At 51.0% G+C, this 24,625-nt stretch overlaps 1 protein-coding gene across 1 annotated transcript in view; it reads left to right on the top strand.

Moving 5' to 3' along the window:
* Window positions 1-810: 810 nt before the first annotated feature.
* LOC138362301 (polyhomeotic-proximal chromatin protein-like) overlaps window positions 811-24,625 on the top strand; it is a gene marked incomplete at its 3' end in the record, with an annotated part of 29,467 nt that continues 5,652 nt past the window's right edge. Inside the window, exons 1-4 of the mRNA XM_069321041.1 lie at window positions 811-907; window positions 4,194-4,435; window positions 13,647-14,078; window positions 19,574-19,771. Of these exons, the coding sequence (XP_069177142.1) occupies window positions 811-907; window positions 4,194-4,435; window positions 13,647-14,078; window positions 19,574-19,771 (969 nt within the window). The remainder of the gene's footprint in view (window positions 908-4,193; window positions 4,436-13,646; window positions 14,079-19,573; window positions 19,772-24,625) is intronic.

The following is a 24,625-nucleotide window of genomic DNA, read 5'->3' on the forward strand; positions in this document are numbered from 1 at the left end:
AACAGCAAGGTGCAGCTACATCACTGGAAACAGCAAGTGCAGCTACATCACTGGAAACAGCAAGGTGCAGCTACATCGCTAGAAACAGCAAGGTGCAGCTACATCACTGGAAACAGCAAGGTGCAGCTACATCACTGGAAACAGCAAGGTGCAGCTACATCACTGGAAACAGCAAGGTGCAGCTACATCACTGGAAACAGCAAGGTGCAGCTACATCGCCAGAAACAGCAAGGTGCAGCTACATCACTGGAAACAGCAAGGTGCAGCTACATCACTGGAAACAGCAAGGTGCAGCTACATCGCCAGAAACAGCAAGGTGCAGCTACATCACTGGAAACAGCAAGGTGCAGCTACATCACTGGAAACAGCAAGGTGCAGCTACATCGCCAGAAACAGCAAGGTGCAGCTATATCATTGGAAACAGCAAGGTGCAGCTACATCGCCAGAAACAGCAAGGTGCAGCTACATCACTGGAAACAGCAAGGTGCAGCTACATCGCCAGAAACAGCAAGGTGCAGCTACATCACTGGAAACAGCAAGGTGCAGCACATCACTGAAACAGCAAGGTGCAAGCTACATCGCCAGAAACAGCAAGGTGCAGCTACATCACTGGAAACAGCAAGGTGCAGCTACATCACTGAAACAGCAAGGTGCAGCTACATCGCCTAGAAACAGCAAGGTGCAGCTACATCATTGGAAACAGCAAGGTGCAGCTACATCGCCAGAAACAGCAAGGTGCAGCTACATCACTACTGGAAACAGCAAGTGCAGCTACATCGCCAGAAACAGCAAGGTGCAGCTACATCGACCATGAAACAGCAAGGTGCAGCTACATCAACTGGAAACAGCAAGGTGCAGCTACATCACCAGAAACAGCAAGGTGCAAGCTACATCACGAAACAGCAAGGTGCAGCTACATCACTGTAAACAGCAAGGTGCAGCTACACACCTGAAACAGCAAGTTGCAGCTACATCCGCCAGAAACAGCAAGGTGCAGCTACATCGCCAGAAACAGCAAGGTGCAGCTACATCGCCAGAAACAGCAAGGTGCAGCTACATCACGGAAACAGCAAGGTGCAGCTACATCACTAGGAAACAGCAAGGTGCAGCTACATCGCCATGGAAACAGCAAGGTGCAGCTACATCACTGGAAACAGCAAGGTGCAGCTACATCGCCAGAAACAGCAAGGTGCAGCTACATCACTGGAAACAGCAAGGTGCAGCTACATCACTGGAAACAGCAAGGTGCAGCTACATCACTGAAACAGCAAGGTGCAGCTACATCACTGGAAACAGCAAGGTGCAGCTACATCGCCAGAAACAGCAAGGTGCAGCTACATCACTGGAAACAGCAAGGTGCAGCTACATCACTGGAAACAGCAAGGTGCAGCTACATCGCCAGAAACAGCAAGGTGCAGCTACATCAGCCATGAAACAGCAAGGTGCAGCTACATCACTGGAAACAGCAAGGTGCAGCTACATCACCAGAAACAGCAAGGTGCAGCTACATCGCCAGGAAACAGCAAGGTGCAGCTACATCACGGAAACAGCAAGGTGCAGCTACATCCCAGGAAACAGCAAGGTGCAGCTACATCCCATGGAAACAGCAAGGTGCAGCTACATCACCGAAACAGCAAGGTGCAGCTACATCGCACTGGAAACAGCAAGGTGCAGCTACATCACTGGAAACAGCAAGGTGCAGCTACATCACTGGAAAACAGCAAGGTGCAGCTACATCACCTGAAACAGCAAGGTGCAGCTACATCGCCAGGAAACAGCAAGGTGCAGCTACATCACCATGAAACCAGCAAGGTGCAGCTACATCGCCATGGAAACAGCAAGGTGCAGCTACATCACTGGAAACAGCAAGGTGCAGCTACATCGCCAGAAACAGCAAGGTGCAGCTACATCACCAGAAACAGCAGGTGCAGCTACATCACCAGAAACAGCAAGGTGCAGCTACATCACCAGAAACAGCAAGGTGCAGCTACATCACGGAAACAGCAAGGTGCAGCTACATCGCCAGAAACAGCAGGTGCAGCTACATCACTGGAAACAGCAAGGTGCAGCTACATCACCTGGAAACAGCAAGGTGCAGCTACATCGCCAGAAACAGCAAGGTGCAGCTACATCACTGGAAACAGCAAGGTGCAGCTACATCACCAGAAACAGCAAGGTGCAGCTACATCACCAGGAAACAGCAAGGTGCAGCTACATCACTGGAAACAGCAAGGTGCAGCTACATCAGCCAGAAACAGCAAGGTGCAGCTACATCACAGGAAACAGCAAGGTGCAGCTACATCACCAGAAACAGCAAGGTGCAGCTACATCACCTGGAAACAGCAAGGTGCAGCTACATCACCTAGGAAACAGCAAGGTGCAGCTACATCGCCAGAAACAGCAAGGTGCAGCTACATCACTGGAAACAGCAAGGTGCAGCTACATCACCAGAAACAGCAAGGTGCAGCTACATCACTGGAAACAGCAAGGTGCAGCTACATCGCTAGAAACAGCAAGGTGCAGCTACATCACCTGGAAACAGCAAGGTGCAGCTACATCACTGGAAACAGCAAGGTGCAGCTACATCACAAGAAACAGCAAGGTGCAGCTACATCGCCAGAAACAGCAAGGTGCAGCTACATCACTGGAAACAGCAAGGTGCAGCTACATCACTGGAAACAGCAAGGTGCAGCTACATCGCCAGAAACAGCAAGGTGCAGCTACATCACTGGAAACAGCAAGGTGCAGCTACATCACTGGAAACAGCAAGGTGCAGCTACATCGCCAGAAACAGCAAGGTGCAGCTACATCATTGGAAACAGCAAGGTGCAGCTACATCGCCAGAAACAGCAAGGTGCAGCTACATCACTGGAAACAGCAAGGTGCAGCTACATCGCCAGAAACAGCAAGGTGCAGCTACATCACTGGAAACAGCAAGGTAGCAGCTACATCACTGGAAACAGCAAGGTGCAGCTACATCGCCAGAAACAGCAAGGTGCAGCTACATCACTGGAAACAGCAAGGTGCAGCTACATCGCCTGGAAACAGCAAGGTGCAGCTACATCACTGGAAACAGCAAGGTGCAGCTACATCACTGGAAACAGCAAGGTGCAGCTACATCGCCAGAAACAGCAAGGTGCAGCTACATCGCCAGAAACAGCAAGGTGCAGCTACATCACGGGAAACAGCAAGGTGCAGCTACATCACTGGAAACAGCAAGGTGCAGCTACATCGCCAGAAACAGCAAGGTGCAGCTACATCACTGGAAACAGCAAGGTGCAGCTACATCGCCAGAAACAGCAAGGTGCAGCTACATCACTGGAAACAGCAAGGTGCAGCTACATCACTGGAAACAGCAAGGTGCAGCTACATCACTGGAAACAGCAAGGTGCAGCTACATCACCTGGAAACAGCAAGGTGCAGCTACATCGCCAGAAACAGCAAGGTGCAGCTACATCACAGGAAACAGCAAGGTGCAGCTACATCACCAGAAACAGCAAGGTGCAGCTACATCGCCAGAAACAGCAAGGTGCAGCTACATCACTGGAAACAGCAAGGTGCAGCTACATCGCCAGAAACAGCAAGGTGCAGCTACATCACTGGAAACAGCAAGGTGCAGCTACATCGCCAGAAACAGCAAGGTGCAGCTACATCACTGGAAACAGCAAGGTGCAGCTACATCACCAGAAACAGCAAGGTGCAGCTACATCGCCAGAAACAGCAAGGTGCAGCTACATCACCAGGAAACAGCAAGGTGCAGCTACATCACCAGAAACAGCAAGGTGCAGCTACATCACCTGGAAACAGCAAGGTGCAGCTACATCACCAGAAACAGCAAGGTGCAGCTACATCACCAGAAACAGCAAGGTGCAGCTACATCACCAGAAACAGCAAGGTGCAGCTACATCACCGGAAACAGCAAGGTGCAGCTACATCACCAGAAACAGCAAGGTGCAGCTACATCACCAGAAACAGCAAGGTGCAGCTACATCACCAGAAACAGCAAGGTGCAGCTACATCACCAGAAACAGCAAGGTGCAGCTACATCACTAGAAACAGCAAGGTGCAGCTACATCACTGGAAACAGCAAGGTGCAGCTACATCGCCAGAAACAGCAAGGTGCAGCTACATCACCAGAAACAGCAAGGTGCAGCTACATCACTGGAAACAGCAAGGTGCAGCTACATCACCAGGAAACAGCAAGGTGCAGCTACATCGCCAGAAACAGCAAGGTGCAGCTACATCACCTAGAACGAAACAGCAAGGTGACAGCTACATCAGCCAGAAACAGCAAGGTGCAGCTACATCACTAGAAACAGCAAGGTGCAGCTACATCACCGGAAACAGCAAGGTGCAGCTACATCACTGGAAACAGCAAGGTGCAGCTACATCACAGAAACAGCAAGGTGCAGGCTACATCACTAGAAACAGCAAGGTGCAGCTACATCGCTAGAAACAGCAAGGTGCAGCTACATCGCCAGAAACAGCAAGGTGCAGCTACATCACTGGAAACAGCAAGGTGCAGCTACATCACTGGAAACAGCAAGGTGCAGCTACATCGCCAGAAACAGCAAGGTGCAGCTACATCACTGGAAACAGCAAGGTGCAGCTACATCACTGGAAACAGCAAGGTGCAGCTACATCGCCAGAAACAGCAAGGTGCAGCTACATCACTGAAACAGCAAGGTGCAGCTACATCACTGGAAACAGCAAGGTGCAGCTACATCGCCAGAAACAGCAAGGTGCAGCTACATCACTAGGAAACAGCAAGGTGCAGCTACATCGCCAGAAACAGCAAGGTGCAGCTACATCACTGGAAACAGCAAGGTGCAGCTACATCGCCAGAAACAGCAAGGTGCAGCTACATCACTGGAAACAGCAAGGTGCAGCTACATCACTGGAAACAGCAAGGTGCAGCTACATCGCCAGAAACAGCAAGGTGCAGCTACATCACCGGAAACAGCAAGGTGCAGCTACATCACTGGAAACAGCAAGGTGCAGCTACATCACCTGGAAACAGCAAGGTGCAGCTACATCACTGGAAACAGCAAGGTGCAGCTACATCGCCAGAAACAGCAAGGTGCAGCTACATCAGCCAGAAACAGCAAGGTGCAGCTACATCACTAGGAAACAGCAAGGTGCAGCTACATCACTGGAAACAGCAAGGTGCAGCTACATCGCCAGAAACAGCAAGGTGCAGCTACATCACTGGAAACAGCAAGGTGCAGCTACATCACTAGAAACAGCAAGGTGCAGCTACATCACAGGAAACAGCAAGGTGCAGCTACATCACTGGAAACAGCAAGGTGCAGCTACATCACCAGAAACAGCAAGGTGCAGCTACATCACCAGAAACAGCAAGGTGCAGCTACATCACCAGAAACAGCAAGGTGCAGCTACATCACCAGGAAACAGCAAGGTGCAGCTACATCACCAGAAACAGCAAGGTGCAGCTACATCACCAGAAACAGCAAGGTGCAGCTACATCGCTAGAAACAGCAAGGTGCAGCTACATCACCAGAAACAGCAAGGTGCAGCTACATCACCAGAAACAGCAAGGTGCAGCTACATCACCAGGAAACAGCAAGGTGCAGCTACATCGCCAGAAACAGCAAGGTGCAGCTACATCACTGGAAACAGCAAGGTGCAGCTACATCACTGGAAACAGCAAGGTGCAGCTACATCAATGGAAACAGCAAGGTGCAGCTACATCGCCAGAAACAGCAAGGTGCAGCTACATCACTGGAAACAGCAAGGTGCAGCTACATCACCAGAAACAGCAAGGTGCAGCTACATCACCAGAAACAGCAAGGTGCAGCTACATCACTAGAAACAGCAAGGTGCAGCTACATCACCAGAAACAGCAAGGTGCAGCTACATCACCAGAAACAGCAAGGTGCAGCTACATCGCCAGAAACAGCAAGGTGCAGCTACATCACCGGAAACAGCAAGGTGCAGCTACATCACCAGAAACAGCAAGGTGCAGCTACATCACCAGAAACAGCAAGGTGCAGCTACATCGCCAGAAACAGCAAGGTGCAGCTACATCACCTGGAAACAGCAAGGTGCAGCTACATCACCAGAAACAGCAAGGTGCAGCTACATCACCAGAAACAGCAAGGTGCAGCTACATCGCCAGAAACAGCAAGGTGCAGCTACATCACCAGAAACAGCAAGGTGCAGCTACATCACTGAAACAGCAAGGTGCAGCTACATCACCAGAAACAGCAAGGTGCAGCTACATCGCCAGAAACAGCAAGGTGCAGCTACATCACTGGAAACAGCAAGGTGCAGCTACATCACTGGAAACAGCAAGGTGCAGCTACATCACCAGAAACAGCAAGGTGCAGCTACATCACCAGAAACAGCAAGGTGCAGCTACATCACTGGAAACAGCAAGGTGCAGCTACATCGCCAGGAAACAGCAAGGTGCAGCTACATCGCCAGAAACAGCAAGGTGCAGCTACATCACTGGAAACAGCAAGGTGCAGCTACATCACCAGAAACAGCAAGGTGCAGCTACATCACTAGAAACAGCAAGGTGCAGCTACATCGCCAGAAACAGCAAGGTGCAGCTACATCACCAGAAACAGCAAGGTGCAGCTACATCGCCAGAAACAGCAAGGTGCAGCTACATCACTAGAAACAGCAAGGTGCAGCTACATCACTGGAAACAGCAAGGTGCAGCTACATCACTGGAAACAGCAAGGTGCAGCTACATCGCCAGAAACAGCAAGGTGCAGCTACATCACATGAAACAGCAAGGTGCAGCTACATCACCTAGAAACAGCAAGGTGCAGCTACATCACTAGGAAACAGCAAGGTGCAGCTACATCGCCAGAAACAGCAAGGTGCAGCTACATCACTGGAAACAGCAAGGTGCAGCTACATCACTGGAAACAGCAAGGTGCAGCTACATCGCCAGAAACAGCAAGGTGCAGCTACATCACTGGAAACAGCAAGGTGCAGCTACATCACCAGAAACAGCAAGGTGCAGCTACATCACCAGAAACAGCAAGGTGCAGCTACATCGCCAGAAACAGCAAGGTGCAGCTACATCACTGGAAACAGCAAGGTGCAGCTACATCGCCAGAAACAGCAAGGTGCAGCTACATCACTGAAACAGCAAGGTGCAGCTACATCGCCAGAAACAGCAAGGTGCAGCTACATCACTGGAAACAGCAAGGTGCAGCTACATCACCAGGAAACAGCAAGGTGCAGCTACATCGCCAGAAACAGCAAGGTGCAGCTACATCACTGGAAACAGCAAGGTGCAGCTACATCACTGGAAACAGCAAGGTGCAGCTACATCGCCAGAAACAGCAAGGTGCAGCTACATCACTGGAAACAGCAAGGTGCAGCTACATCACTGGAAACAGCAAGGTGCAGCTACATCACTGGAAACAGCAAGGTGCAGCTACATCACTGGAAACAGCAAGGTGCAGCTACATCGCCAGAAACAGCAAGGTGCAGCTACATCACTGGAAACAGCAAGGTGCAGCTACATCACTGGAAACAGCAAGGTGCAGCTACATCACTGGAAACAGCAAGGTGCAGCTACATCGCCAGAAACAGCAAGGTGCAGCTACATCACTGGAAACAGCAAGGTGCAGCTACATCACCAGGAAACAGCAAGGTGCAGCTACATCACCAGGAAACAGCAAGGTGCAGCTACATCGCCAGAAACAGCAAGGTGCAGCTACATCACCAGAAACAGCAAGGTGCAGCTACATCACCAGAAACAGCAAGGTGCAGCTACATCACCAGAAACAGCAAGGTGCAGCTACATCACTGGAAACAGCAAGGTGCAGCTACATCACCAGAAACAGCAAGGTGCAGCTACATCGCCAGAAACAGCAAGGTGCAGCTACATCACCAGAAACAGCAAGGTGCAGCTACATCGCCAGAAACAGCAAGGTGCAGCTACATCACCTGGAAACAGCAAGGTGCAGCTACATCACCTGGAAACAGCAAGGTGCAGCTACATCGCCAGAAACAGCAAGGTGCAGCTACATCACTGGAAACAGCAAGGTGCAGCTACATCGCCAGAAACAGCAAGGTGCAGCTACATCACCTGGAAACAGCAAGGTGCAGCTACATCGCCAGAAACAGCAAGGTGCAGCTACATCACTGGAAACAGCAAGGTGCAGCTACATCACTGGAAACAGCAAGGTGCAGCTACATCGCCAGAAACAGCAAGGTGCAGCTACATCACTGGAAACAGCAAGGTGCAGCTACATCACTGGAAACAGCAAGGTGCAGCTACATCGCCAGAAACAGCAAGGTGCAGCTACATCACTGGAAACAGCAAGGTGCAGCTACATCACTGGAAACAGCAAGGTGCAGCTACATCACCAGAAACAGCAAGGTGCAGCTACATCACCGGAAACAGCAAGGTGCAGCTACATCACTGGAAACAGCAAGGTGCAGCTACATCACTGGAAACAGCAAGGTGCAGCTACATCACTGGAAACAGCAAGGTGCAGCTACATCGCCAGAAACAGCAAGGTGCAGCTACATCACCTGGAAACAGCAAGGTGCAGCTACATCACTGGAAACAGCAAGGTGCAGCTACATCACTGGAAACAGCAAGGTGCAGCTACATCGCCAGAAACAGCAAGGTGCAGCTACATCACCAGAAACAGCAAGGTGCAGCTACATCGCCAGAAACAGCAAGGTGCAGCTACATCACCAGAAACAGCAAGGTGCAGCTACATCGCCAGAAACAGCAAGGTGCAGCTACATCACCAGGAAACAGCAAGGTGCAGCTACATCACCAGAAACAGCAAGGTGCAGCTACATCACCAGAAACAGCAAGGTGCAGCTACATCACCAGAAACAGCAAGGTGCAGCTACATCACTGGAAACAGCAAGGTGCAGCTACATCGCCAGAAACAGCAAGGTGCAGCTACATCGCCAGAAACAGCAAGGTGCAGCTACATCACTGGAAACAGCAAGGTGCAGCTACATCGCCAGAAACAGCAAGGTGCAGCTACATCGCTAGAAACAGCAAGGTGCAGCTACATCGCCAGAAACAGCAAGGTGCCGCTACATCGCCAGAAACAGCAAGGTGCAGCTACATCGCCAGAAACAGCAAGGTGCAGCTACATCGCCTAGAAACAGCAAGGTGCAGCTACATCACTGGAAACAGCAAGGTGCAGCTACATCACTGGAAACAGCAAGGTGCAGCAACATCACTGGAAACAGCAAGGTGCAGCTACATCACCAGAAACAGCAAGGTGCAGCTACATCACTGGAAACAGCAAGGTGCAGCTACATCACTGGAAACAGCAAGGTGCAGCTACATCGCCAGAAACAGCAAGGTGCAGCTACATCACTGGAAACAGCAAGGTGCAGCTACATCACTGGAAACAGCAAGGTGCAGCTACATCGCCAGAAACAGCAAGGTGCAGCTACATCACTGGAAACAGCAAGGTGCAGCTACATCGCCAGAAACAGCAAGGTGCAGCTACATCACTGGAAACAGCAAGGTGCAGCTACATCGCCAGAAACAGCAAGGTGCAGCTACATCACTGGAAACAGCAAGGTGCAGCTACATCACTGGAAACAGCAAGGTGCAGCTACATCGCCAGAAACAGCAAGGTGCAGCTACATCACTGGAAACAGCAAGGTGCAGCTACATCACCAGGAAACAGCAAGGTGCAGCTACATCACCAGAAACAGCAAGGTGCAGCTACATCACTGAAACAGCAAGGTGCAGCTACATCGCCAGAAACAGCAAGGTGCAGCTACATCAGCCAGAAACAGCAAGGTGCAGCTACATCACTGGAAACAGCAAGGTGCAGCTAGTCGTGAAACGGGGGTGAGCTTTACTCGCCGGAAGCCTTCAACTGTCAATCACTGTTTACTAACACTCATTTTTTTTCAACACAAGTGCAGACACATCGCCAGGAAACAGCAGGTGACAGCTGACAACTCACTGGACCTATTTGCAGCTAGTAACGGGGCACAGGGAAAGCAGCTTTGCCCAGTTTTTCTGCCTCGTGCGTAATCAACCCAGCCACAGAATACAGCCTCGCGCTAACACAGGCTACAGGCCCTGTAGAAGGTGCAGCTACATCACTGGAAACAGCAAGGTGCAGCTACATCGCCAGAAACAGCAAGGTGCAGCTACATCACTGGAAACAGCAAGGTGCAGCTACATCGCCAGAAACAGCAAGGTGCAGCTACATCACCAGAAACAGCAAGGTGCAGCTACATCACCTGGAAACAGCAAGGTGCAGCTACATCACTGGAAACAGCAAGGTGCAGCTACATCGACTGGAAACAGCAAGGTGCAGCTACATCCCAGAAACAGCAAGGTGCAGCTACATCACCTAGGAAACAGCAAGGTGCAGCTACATCACTGGAAACAGCAAGGTGCAGCTACATCGCCAGAAACAGCAAGGTGCAGCTACATCACTGGAAACAGCAAGGTGCAGCTACATCACTGGAAACAGCAAGGTGCAGCTACATCACTGGAAACAGCAAGGTGCAGCTACATCGCCAGAAACAGCAAGGTGCAGCTACATCGCCAGAAACAGCAAGGTGCAGCTACATCACTGGAAACAGCAAGGTGCAGCTACATCGCCAGAAACAGCAAGGTGCAGCTACATCACTGGAAACAGCAAGGTGCAGCTACATCACCAGAAACAGCAAGGTGCAGCTACATCACCAGAAACAGCAAGGTGCAGCTACATCACCAGAAACAGCAAGGTGCAGCTACATCACCGGAAACAGCAAGGTGCAGCTACATCACCATGAAACAGCAAGGTGCAGCTACATCACCGAGAAACAGCAAGGTGCAGCTACATCGCCAGAAACAGCAAGGTGCAGCTACATCACTGGAAACAGCAAGGTGCAGCTACATCACTGGAAACAGCAAGGTGCAGCTACATCGCCAGAAACAGCAAGGTGCAGCTACATCACTGGAAACAGCAAGGTGCAGCTACATCACTGGAAACAGCAAGGTGCAGCTACATCCCATGAAACAGCAAGGTGCAGCTACATCGCCAGAAACAGCAAGGTGCAGCTACATCACCAGGAAACAGCAAGGTGCAGCTACATCACCAGAAACAGCAAGGTGCAGCTACATCACCAGAAACAGCAAGGTGCAGCTACATCACCAGGAAACAGCAAGGTGCAGCTACATCGCCAGAAACAGCAAGGTGCAGCTACATCACTGGAAACAGCAAGGTGCAGCTACATCACTGGAAACAGCAAGGTGCAGCTACATCACTGGAAACAGCAAGGTGCAGCTACATCGCCAGGAAACAGCAAGGTGCAGCTACATCACCTGGAAACAGCAAGGTGCAGCTACCATCACTGGAAACAGCAAGGTGCAGCTACATCACTAGGAAACAGCAAGGTGGCAGCTACATCGCCAGAAACAGCAAGGTGCAGCTACATCACTGGAAACAGCAAGGTGCAGCTACATCACTGAAAAAGCAAGGTGCAGCTACATCACCAGAAACAGCAAGGTGCAGCTACATCAGCCAGAAACAGCAAGGTGCAGCTACATCGCCAGAAACAGCAAGGTGCAGCTACATCACTGGAAACAGCAAGGTGCAGCTACATCACCAGAAACAGCAAGGTGCAGCTACATCACCGGAAACAGCAAGGTGCAGCTACATCACCAGAAACAGCAAGGTGCAGCTACATCACCAGAAACAGCAAGGTGCAGCTACATCGCCAGAAACAGCAAGGTGCAGCTACATCACTGGAAACAGCAAGGTGCAGCTACATCACCGGAAACAGCAAGGTGCAGCTACATCACCGGAAACAGCAAGGTGCAGCTACATCGCCAGAAACAGCAAGGTGCAGCTACATCACCAGAAACAGCAAGGTGCAGCTACATCACTGGAAACAGCAAGGTGCAGCTACATCGCCAGAAACAGCAAGGTGCAGCTACATCACTGGAAACAGCAAGGTGCAGCTACATCACTGGAAACAGCAAGGTGCAGCTACATCGCCAGAAACAGCAAGGTGCAGCTACATCACCGGAAACAGCAAGGTGCAGCTACATCGCCAGAAACAGCAAGGTGCAGCTACATCGCCAGAAACAGCAAGGTGCAGCTACATCACTGGAAACAGCAAGGTGCAGCTACATCGCCAGAAACAGCAAGGTGCAGCTACATCCCAGAAAACAGCAAGGTGCAGCTACATCGACAGAAACAGCAAGGTGCAGCTACATCACCTGAAACAGCAAGGTGCAGCTACATCACTGAAACAGCAAGGTGCAGCTACATCACCTAGAAACAGCAAGGTGCAGCTACATCGCCAGAAACAGCAAGGTGCAGCTACATCGCCAGAAACAGCAAGGTGCAGCTACATCACCGGAAACAGCAAGGTGCAGCTACATCACCAGAAACAGCAAGGTGCAGCTACATCACCAGAAACAGCAAGGTGCAGCTACATCACTGGAAACAGCAAGGTGCAGCTACATCACCAGAAACAGCAAGGTGCAGCTACATCACCTGGAAACAGCAAGGTGCAGCTACATCGCCAGAAACAGCAAGGTGCAGCTACATCACCAGGAAACAGCAAGGTGCAGCTACATCGCCAGAAACAGCAAGGTGCAGCTACATCACTGGAAACAGCAAGGTGCAGCTACATCACCAGAAACAGCAAGGTGCAGCTACATCACCAGAAACAGCAAGGTGCAGCTACATCAGCCAGAAACAGCAAGGTGCAGCTACATCACCAGGAAACAGCAAGGTGCAGCTACAATCACCAGAAACAGCAAGGTGCAGCTACATCACTAGGAAACAGCAAGGTGCAGCTACATCACTGGAAACAGCAAGGTGCAGCTACATCACTGGAAACAGCAAGGTGCAGCTACATCGACTGAAAACAGCAAGGTGCAGCTACATCACTGGAAACAGCAAGGGCAGCTACATCATGCCAGAAACAGCAAGGTGCAGCTACATCGCCAGAAACAGCAAGGTGCAGCTACATCACTGGAAACAGCAAGGTGCAGCTACATCACCAGGAAACAGCAAGGTGCAGCTACATCACTGGAAACAGCAAGGTGCAGCTACATCACCAGAAACAGCAAGGTGCAGCTACATCGCCAGAAACAGCAAGGTGCAGCTACATCACCAGAAACAGCAAGGTGCAGCTACATCACCAGAAACAGCAAGGTGCAGCTACATCACCAGAAACAGCAAGGTGCAGCTACATCACAGAAACAGGCAAGGTGCAGCTACATCGCCAGGAAACAGCAAGGTGCAGCTACATCGCCAGAAACAGCAAGGTGCAGCTACATCACCTGGAAACAGCAAGGTGCAGCTACATCACTGGAAACAGCAAGGTGCAGCTACATCGCCAGAAACAGCAAGGTGCAGCTACATCGCCAGAAACAGCAAGGTGCAGCTACATCACCAGAAACAGCAAGGTGCAGCTACATCACCAGAAACAGCAAGGTGCAGCTACATCACCAGAAACAGCAAGGTGCAGCTACATCGCCAGAAACAGCAAGGTGCAGCTACATCACTGGAAACAGCAAGGTGCAGCTACATCACCAGAAACAGCAAGGTGCAGCTACATCACCTGGAAACAGCAAGGTGCAGCTACATCACCAGAAACAGCAAGGTGCAGCTACATCACCAGAAGACAGAAACAGCAAGGTGCAGCTACATCATCAGGAACAGCAAGGTGCAGCTACATCGCCAGAAACAGCAAGGTGCAGCTACATCGCCAGAAACAGCAAGGTGCAAGCTACATCGCAAGAACAGCAAGGTGCAGCTACATCACTGGAAACAGCAAGGTGCAGCTACATCACTAAAACAGCAAGGTGCAGCTACATCACTGGAAACAGCAAGGTGGCAGCTACATCGACATGGAAACAGCAAGGTGCAGCTACATCCCGAAACAGCAAGGAGCAGCTACATCGCACTGGAAACAGCAAGGTGCAGCTACATCCACGAAACAGCAAGGTGCAGCTACATCACCAGAAACAGCAAGGTGCAGCTACATCACAGGAAACAGCAAGGTGCCAGCTACATCACCGAAACAGCAAGGTGCAGCTACATCACCAGAAACAGCAAGGTGCAGCTACATCACCAGAAACAGCAAAGGTGCAGCTACATCACCAGAAACAGCAAGGTGCAGCTACATCGCCAGAAACAGCAAGGTGCAGCTACATCGCCAGAAACAGCAAGGTGCAGCTACATCACTGGAAACAGCAAGGTGCAGCTACATCGCCAGAAACAGCAAGGTGCAGCTACATCACTGGAAACAGCAAGGTGCAGCTACATCACCAGAAACAGCAAGGTGCAGCTACATCGCCAGAAACAGCAAGGTGCAGCTACATCGCCAGAAACAGCAAGGTGCAGCTACATCACCAGAAACAGCAAGGTGCAGCTACATCGCCAGAAACAGCAAGGTGCAGCTACATCACCTAGAAACAGCAAGGTGCAGCTACATCACTAGAAACAGCAAGGTGCAGCTACATCACCATGGAAACAGCAAGGTGCAGCTACATCGCCAGAAACAGCAAGGTGCAGCTACATCACTAGGAAACCAGCAAGGTGCAGCTACATCACCTAGGAAACAGCAAGGTGCAGCTACATCACCAGAAACAGCAAGGTGCAGCTACATCGCCAGAAACAGCAAGGTGCAGCTACATCACTGAAACAGCAAGGTGCAGCTACATCACCAGAAACAGCAAGGTGCAGCTACATCGCCAGAAACAGCAAGGTGCAGCTACATCACCAGAAACAGCAAGGTGCAGCTACATCCACTGGTAAACAGCAAGGTGCAGCTACATTCACTGGAAACAGCAAGGTGCAGCTACATCACCAGAAACAGCAAGGTGCAGCTACATCACTGAAACAGCAAGGTGCAGCTACATCACCTAGAAACAGCAAGGTGCAGCTACATCACCAGAAACAGCAAGGTGCAGCTACATCACTGGAAACAGCAAGGTGCAGCTACATCACTAGAAACAGCAAGGTGCAGCTACATCACTGAAACAGCAAGGTGCAGCTACATCGCCAGAAACAGCAAGGTGCAGCTACATCACTGGAAACAGCAAGGTGCAGCTACATCAGCCAGAAACAGCAAGGTGCAGCTACATCACCAGAAACAGCAAGGTGCAGCTACATCACCAGAAACAGCAAGGTGCAGCTACATCGCCAGAAACAGCAAGGTGCAGCTACATCACCAGAAACAGCAAGGTGCAGCTACATCACCTGGAAACAGCAAGGTGCAGCTACATCGCCAGAAACAGCAAAGGTGCAGCTACATCACCAGAAACAGCAAGGTGCAGCTACATCACCAGAAACAGCAAGGTGCAGCTACATCACCGAAACAGCAAGGTGCAGCTACATCGCCTAGAAACAGCAAGGTGCAGCTACATCCCAGAAACAGCAAGGTGCAGCTACATCACATGAAACAGCAAGGTGCAGCTACATCGCCAGAAACAGCAAGGTGCAGCTACATCACTGGAAACAGCAAGGTGCAGCTACATCCCTAGGAAACAGCAAGGTGCAGCTACATCGCCAGAAACAGCAAGGTGCAGCTACATCCAATGGAAACAGCAAGGGTGCAGCTACATCACCGAGAAACAGCAAGGTGCAGCTACATCACTGGAAACAGCAAGGTGCAGCTACATCGCAGAAACAGCAAGGTGCAGCTACATCACTGGAAACAGCAATGTGCAGCTACATCACCGAGAAACAGCAAGGTGCAGCTACAATCGCCTAGAAACAGCAAGTGCATCTACATCACCAGAAACAGCAAGGTGCAGCTACATCACATGAAACAGCAAGGTGCAGCTACATCACCAGGAACAGCAAGGTGCAGCTACATCACTGGAAACAGCAAGGTGCAGCTACATCACCAGAAACAGCAAGGTGCAGCTACATCACTGAAACAGCAAGGTGCAGCTACATCGCCAGAAACAGCAAGGTGCAGCTACATCACCAGAAACAGCAAGGTGCAGCTACATCACTGAAACAGCAAGGTGCAGCTACATCGCCAGAAACAGCAAGGTGCAGCTACATCACAGGAAACAGCAAGGTGCAGCTACATCACCTGAAACAGCAAGGTGCAGCTACATCGACAGAAACAGCAAGGTGCAGCTACATAACTGGAAACAGCAAGGTGCAGCTACATCACCAGAAACAGCAAGGTGCAGCTACATCACGGAAACAGCAAGGTGCAGCTACATCACCAGAAACAGCAAGGTGCAGCTACATCACTGGAACAGCAAGGTGCAGCTACATCATGGAAACAGCAAGGTGCAGCTACATCGCCAGAAACAGCAAGGTGCAGCTACATCACTGGAAACAGCAAGGTGCAGCTACATCACTGGAAACAGCAAGGTGCAGCTACATCGCCGGAAACAGCAAGGTGCAGCTACATCACTGGAAACAGCAAGGTGCAGCTACATCACTGGAAACAGCAAGGTGCAGCTACATCACATGGAAACAGCAAGGTGCAGCTACATCGCCAGAAACAGCAAGGTGCAGCTACATCACTGGAAACAGCAAGGTGCAGCTACATCACCAGAAACAGCAAGGTGCAGCTACATCACCGGAAACAGCAAGGTGCAGCTACATCACCAGAAACAGCAAGGTGCAGCTACATCGCCAGAAACAGCAAGGTGCAGCTACATCGCCAGAAACAGCAAGGTGCAGCTACATCACCGGAAACAGCAAGGTGCAGCTACATCACCAGAAACAGCAAGGTGCAGCTACATCGCCAGAAACAGCAAGGTGCAGCTACATCACTGGAAACAGCAAGGTGCAGCTACATCACTGGAAACAGCAAGGTGCAGCTACATCAGCCAGAAACAGCAAGGTGCAGCTACATCACCAGAAACAGCAAGGTGCAGCTACATCACTGGAAACAGCAAGGTGCAGCTACATCACCAGAAACAGCAAGGTGCAGCTACATCACTAGAAACAGCAAGGTGCAGCTACATCACCTGGAAACAGCAAGGTGCAGCTACATCACTAGAAACAGCAAGGTGCAGCTACATCACTAGAAACAGCAAGGTGCAGCTACATCACCAGGAACAGCAAGGTGCAGCTACATCACCTAGGAAACAGCAAGGTGCAGCTACATCACAGGAAACAGCAAGGTGCAGCTACATCGCCAGAAACAGCAAGGTGCAGCTACATCACTGGAAACAGCAAGGTGCAGCTACATCACTGGAAACAGCAAGGTGCAGCTACATCGCCAGAAACAGCAAGGTGCAGCTACATCACTGGAAACAGCAAGGTGCAGCTACATCACTGGAAACAGCAAGGTGCAGCTACATCACTGGAAACAGCAAGGTGCAGCTACATCGCCAGAAACAGCAAGGTGCAGCTACATCGCCAGAAACAGCAAGGTGCAGCTACATCACTGGAAACAGCAAGGTGCAGCTACATCACTGGAAACAGCAAGGTGCAGCTACATCAAGGAAACAGCAAGGTGCAGCTACATCGCCAGAAACAGCAAGGTGCAGCTACATCACTAGAAACAGCAAGGTGCAGCTACATCACCAGAAACAGCAAGGTGCAGCTACATCACTGGAAACAGCAAGGTGCAGCTACATCGCCAGAAACAGCAAGGTGCAGCTACATCACCGGAAACAGCAAGGTGCAGCTACATCACCAGAAACAGCAAGGTGCAGCTACATCGCCAGAAACAGCAAGGTGCAGCTACATCACCGGAAACAGCAAGGTGCAGCTACATCACCTGGAAACAGCAAGGTGCAGCTACATCACCAGAAACAGCAAGGTGCAGCTACATCACAGGAAACAGCAAGGTGCAGCTACATCACTGGAAACAGCAAGGTGCAGCTACATCGCCAGAAACAGCAAGGTGCAGCTACATCACCTGGAAACAGCAAGGTGCAGCTACATCACCATGGAAACAGCAAGGTGCAGCTACATCGCCAGAAACAGCAAGGTGCAGCTACATCACTGGAAACAGCAAGGTGCAGCTACATCACCAGAAACAGCAAGGTGCAGCTACATCACCAGAAACAGCAAGGTGCAGCTACATCACTGGAAACAGCAAGGTGCAGCTACATCGCCAGAAACAGCAAGGTGCAGCTACATCACCGGAAACAGCAAGGTGCAGCTACATCACCAGAAACAGCAAGGTGCAGCTACATCACCAGAAACAGCAAGGTGCAGCTACATCACTGGAAACAGCAAGGTGCAGCTACATCACCAGAAACAGCAAGGTGCAGCTACATCACTGGAAACAGCAAGGTGCAGCTACATCACTGGAAACAGCAAGGTGCAGCTACATCACTGGAAACAGCAAGGTGCAGCTACATCGCCAGAAACAGCAAGGTGCAGCTACATCACCAGAAACAGCAAGGTGCAGCTACATCGCCAGAAACAGCAAGGTGCAGCTACATCACTGGAAACAGCAAGGTGCAGCTACATCGCCAGAAACAGCAAGGTGCAGCTACATCACCAGAAACAGCAAGGTGCAGCTACATCGCCAGAAACAGCAAGGTGCAGCTACATCACCAGAAACAGCAAGGTGCAGCTACATCGCCAGAAACAGCAAGGTGCAGCTACATCACCGGAAACAGCAAGGTGCAGCTACATCACCAGAAACAGCAAGGTGCAGCTACATCGCCAGAAACAGCAAGGTGCAGCTACATCACTAGAAACAGCAAGGTGCAGCTACATCACCAGAAACAGCAAGGTGCAGCTACATCACCAGAAACAGCAAGGTGCAGCTACATCACCAGAAACAGCAAGGTGCAGCTACATCGCCAGAAACAGCAAGGTGCAGCTACATCACTGGAAACAGCAAGGTGCAGCTACATCGCCAGAAACAGCAAGGTGCAGCTACATCACCAGAAACAGCAAGGTGCAGCTACATCACATGAAACAGCAAGGTGCAGCTACATCACCAGAACAGCAAGGTGCAGCTACATCACCAGAAACAGCAAGGTGCAGCTACATCGCCAGAAACAGCAAGGTGCAGCTACATCACCAGAAACAGCAAGGTGCAGCTACATCACCAGAAACAGCAAGGTGCAGCTACATCACTGGAAACAGCAAGGTGCAGCTACATCGCCAGAAACAGCAAGGTGCAGCTACATCACTGGAAACAGCAAGGTGCAGCTACATCACCAGAAACAGCAAGGTGCAGCTACATCGACCAGAAACAGCAAGGTGCAGCTACATCGCCAGAAACAGCAAGGTGCAGCTACATCGCCAGAAACAGCAAGGTGCAGCTACATCGCCAGAAACAGCAAGGTGCAGCTACATCACTGGAAACAGCAAGGTGTTTACTAGTTGTGTTTTGCGGGGGTTGAGCTTTGCTCTTTCGGCCCGCCTCTCAACTGTCAATCAACTGTTTACTAACTACTTTTTTTTTTTTCCCCCACACACCACACACACACCCCCAGGAAGCAGCCCGTGACAGCTGACTAACTCCCAGGTACCTATTTACTGCTATGTAACAGGGGCACTTAGGGTGAAAGAAACTTTGCCCATTTGTTTCTGCCTCGTGCGGGAATCGAACCCGCGCCACAGAATTACGAGTCCTGCGCGCTATCCACCAGGCTACGAGGCCCCTGTAGAAGGTGCAGCTACATCACTGGAAACAGCAAGGTGCAGCTATATCGCCAGAAACAGCAAGGTTCAGCTACATCACTGGAAACAGCAAGATGCAGCTACATCGCAAGAAACAGCAAGGTGCAGCTACATCACCAGAAACAGCAAGGTGCAGCTACATCACTGAAACAGCAAGGGCAGCTACATCACTGGAAACAGCAAGGTGCAGCTACATCACTGGAAACAGCAAGGTGCAGCTACATCGCCAGAAACAGCAAGGTGCAGCTACATCACTGGAAACAGCAAGGTGCAGCTACATCACTGGAAACAGCAAGGTGCATCTACATCGCCAGAAACAGCAAGGTGCAGCTACATCACTGGAAACAGCAAGGTGCAGCTACATCACTGGAAACAGCAAGGTGCAGCTACATCACTGGAAACAGCAAGGTGCAGCTACATCGCCAGAAACAGCAAGGTGCAGCTACATCGCCAGAAACAGCAAGGTGCAGCTACATCACCAGAAACAGCAAGGTGCGCTACTAGCCAGAAACAGCAAGGTGCAGCTATATCACCGGAAACAGCAAGGTGCAGCTACATCACCAGAAACAGCAAGGTGCAGCTACATCACCAGAAACAGCAAGGTGCAGCTACATCGCCAGAAACAGCAAGGTGCAGCTACATCACCGGAAACAGCAAGGTGCAGCTACATCACCAGAAACAGCAAGGTGCAGCTACATCACCAGAAACAGCAAGGTGCAGCTACATCGCCAGAAACAGCAAGGTGCAGCTACATCACTGGAAACAGCAAGGTGCAGCTACATCACTGGAAACAGCAAGGTGCATCTACATCGCCAGAAACAGCAAGGTGCAGCTAATCACTGGAAACAGCAAGGTGCAGCTACATCACTGGAAACAGCAAGGTGCAGCTACATCACTGGAAACAGCAAGGTGCAGCTACATCGACTAGGAAACAGCAAGGTGCAGCTACATCGCCAGAAACAGCAAGGTGCAGCTACATCACTGGAAACAGCAAGGTGCAGCTACATCGCCAGAAACAGCAAGGTGCAGCTACATCACTGGAAACAGCAAGGTGCAGCTACATCACTGGAAACAGCAAGGTGCAGCTACATCACCAGAAACAGCAAGGTGCAGCTACATCAGCCAGGAAACAGCAAGGTGCAGCTACATAGCCCAGAAACAGCAAGGTGCAGCTACATCACTGGAAACAGCAAGGTGCAGCTACATCACTGAAACAGCAAGGTGCAGCTACATCGCACGAAACAGCAAGGTGCAGCTACATCACTAGGAAACAGCAAGGTGCAGCTACATCACTGGAAACAGCAAGGTGCAGCTACATCCCATGGAAACAGCAAGGTGCAGCTACATCGCCCTGGAAACAGCAAGGTGCAGCTACATCAGCCAGAAACAGCAAGGTGCAGCTACATCGCTGGAAACAGCAAGGTGCAGCTACATCACAGAAACAGCAAGGTGCAGCTACATCGCAGAACAGCAAGGTGCAGCTACATCACCAGAAACAGCAAGGTGCAGCTACATCACCAGAAACAGCAAGGTGCAGCTACATCACCAGAAACAGCAAGGTGCAGCTACATCGCCAGAAACAGCAAGGTGCAGCTACATCACCAGAAACAGCAAGGTGCAGCTACATCACCAGAAACAGCAAGGTGCAGCTACATCACCAGAAACAGCAAGGTGCAGCTACATCGCCAGAAACAGCAAGGTGCAGCTACATCACCAGAAACAGCAAGGTGCAGCTACATCACCGGAAACAGCAAGGTGCAGCTACATCGCCAGAAACAGCAAGGTGCAGCTACATCACTGGAAACAGCAAGGTGCAGCTACATCGCCAGAAACAGCAAGGTGCAGCTACATCAGCCAGAAACAGCAAGGTGCAGCTACATCACTGGAAACAGCAAGGTGCAGCTACATCGCCAGAAACAGCAAGGTGCAGCTACATCGCCAGAAACAGCAAGGTGCAGCTACATCACTGGAAACAGCAAGGTGCAGCTACATCGCCAGAAACAGCAAGGTGCAGCTACATCACTGGAAACAGCAAGGTGCAGCTACATCGCCAGAAACAGCAAGGTGCAGCTACATCACTGGAAACAGCAAGGTGCAGCTACATCACTGGAAACAGCAAGGTGCAGCTACATCACAGGAAACAGCAAGGTGCAGCTACATCGCCAGAAACAGCAAGGTGCAGCTACATCACTGGAAACAGCAAGGTGCAGCTACATCACTGGAAACAGCAAGGTGCAGCTACATCACTGGAAACAGCAAGGTGCAGCTACATCGCCAGAAACAGCAAGGTGCAGCTACATCACTGAAACAGCAAGGTGCAGCTACATCGCCTGGAAACCAGCAAGGTGCAGCTACATACACTGGAAACAGCAAGGTGCAGCTACATCACTGGAAAACAGCAAGGTGCAGCTACATCACCCGAAACAGCAAGGTGGCAAGCTACATCACCATGGAAACAGCAAGCAGCTAGAAGGTGGCAGCGACATCAGCCAGAAAACAGCAAGGTGCAGCTACATCGCCAGAAACAGCAAGGTGCAGCTACATCACTGGAACAGCAAAGGTGCAGCTACATCACTGGAAACAGCAAGGTGCAGCTACATCGCCAGAAACAGCAAGGTGCAGCTACATCACTGGAAACAGCAAGGTGCAGCTACATCACTGGAAACAGCAAGGTGCAGCTACATCGCCAGAAACAGCAAGGTGCAGCTACATCACCAGAAACAGCAAGGTGCAGCTACATCACTGGAAACAGCAAGGTGCAGCTACATCACTGGAAACAGCAAGGTGCAGCTACATCACTGAAACAGCAAGGTGCAGCTACATCGCCAGAAACAGCAAGGTGCAGCTACATCACTGGAAACAGCAAGGTGCAGCTACATCACTGGAAACAGCAAGGTGCAGCTACATCACTGGAAACAGCAAGGTGCAGCTACATCGCCAGAAACAGCAAGGTGCAGCTACATCGCCAGAAACAGCAAGGTGCAGCTACATCACCAGAAACAGCAAGGTGCAGCTACATCGCCAGAAACAGCAAGGTGCAGCTACATCACCAGGAAACAGCAAGGTGCAGCTACATCACCAGAAACAGCAAGGTGCAGCTACATCACCAGAAACAGCAAGGTGCAGCTACATCGCCAGAAACAGCAAGGTGCAGCTACATCACCGGAAACAGCAAGGTGCAGCTACATCACCAGAAACAGCAAGGTGCAGCTACATCACCAGAAACAGCAAGGTGCAGCTACATCGCCAGAAACAGCAAGGTGCAGCTACATCACCAGAAGCAGCAAGGTGCAGCCACAACACTGGAAACAGCAAGGTGCAGCTACATCGCCAGAAACAGCAAGGTGCAGCTACATCACTGGAAACAGCAAGGTGCAGCTACATCACTGGAAACAGCAAGGTGCAGCTACATCGCCAGAAACAGCAAGGTGCAGCTACATCACTGGAAACAGCAAGGTGCAGCTACATCGCCAGAAACAGCAAGGTGCAGCTACATCGCCAGAAACAGCAAGGTGCAGCTACATCATTGGAAACAGCAAGGTGCAGCTACATCGCCAGAAACAGCAAGGTGCAGCTACATCACTGGAAACAGCAAGGTGCAGCTACATCGCCAGAAACAGCAAGGTGCAGCGACATCACTGGAAACAGCAAGGTGCAGCTACATCACCAGAAACAGCAAGGTGCAGCTACATCAGCCAGAAACAGCAAGGTGCAGCTACATCGCCAGAAACAGCAAGGTGCAGCTACATCACTGGAAACAGCAAGGTGCAGCTACATCACTGGAAACAGCAAGGTGCAGCTACATCACGCAGAAACAGCAAGGTGCAGCTACATCGCCAGAAACAGCAAGGTGCAGCTACATCACTGGAAACAGCAAGGTGCAGCTACATCGACATGGAAACAGCAAGGTGCAGCTACATCACCTAGAAACAGCAAGGTGCAGCTACATCGCCAGAAACAGCAAGGTGGCAGCTACATCACCTGGAAACAGCAAGGTGCAGCTACATCGCCAGAAACAGCAAGGTGCAGCTACATCACTGGAAACAGCAAGGTGCAGCTACATCACTGGAAACAGCAAGGTGCAGCTACATCGCCAGAAACAGCAAGGTGCAGCTACATCACTGGAAACAGCAAGGTGCAGCTACATCACTGGAAACAGCAAGGTGCAGCTACATCACGCAGAAACAGCAAGGTGCAGCTACATCACTGAAACAGCAAGGTGCAGCTACATCAGCCAGGAAACAGCAAGGTGCAGCTACATCACTGGAAACAGCAAGGTGCAGCTACATCACTGGAACAGCAAGGTGCAGCTACATCGCCAGAAACAGCAAGGTGCAGCTACATCACCGGAAACAGCAAGGTGCAGCTACATCACTGGAAACAGCAAGGTGCAGCTACATCACTGGAAACAGCAAGGTGCAGCTACATCACTGGAAACAGCAAGGTGCAGCTACATCGCCAGAAACAGCAAGGTGCAGCTACATCACTGGAAACAGCAAGGTGCAGCTACATCACTGGAAACAGCAAGGTGCAGCTACATCACTGGAAACAGCAAGGTGCAGCTACATCGCCAGAAACAGCAAGGTGCAGCTACATCGCCAGAAACAGCAAGGTGCAGCTACATCACCAGAAACAGCAAGGTGCAGCTACATCGCCAGAAACAGCAAGGTGCAGCTATATCACCGGAAACAGCAAGGTGCAGCTACATCACCAGAAACAGCAAGGTGCAGCTACATCACCAGAAACAGCAAGGTGCAGCTACATCGCCAGAAACAGCAAGGTGCAGCTACATCACCGGAAACAGCAAGGTGCAGCTACATCACCAGAAACAGCAAGGTGCAGCTACATCACCAGAAACAGCAAGGTGCAGCTACATCGCCAGAAACAGCAAGGTGCAGCTACATCACCAGAAGCAGCAAGGTGCAGCCACAACACTGGAAACAGCAAGGTGCAGCTACATCGCCAGAAACAGCAAGGTGCAGCTACATCACTGGAAACAGCAAGGTGCAGCTACATCACTGGAAACAGCAAGGTGCAGCTACATCGCCAGAAACAGCAAGGTGCAG

This window comes from Procambarus clarkii, unplaced genomic scaffold, assembly GCF_040958095.1.
Source record: "Procambarus clarkii isolate CNS0578487 unplaced genomic scaffold, FALCON_Pclarkii_2.0 HiC_scaffold_1601, whole genome shotgun sequence".
Taxonomy (NCBI): Eukaryota; Metazoa; Arthropoda; class Malacostraca; order Decapoda; family Cambaridae; genus Procambarus; species Procambarus clarkii.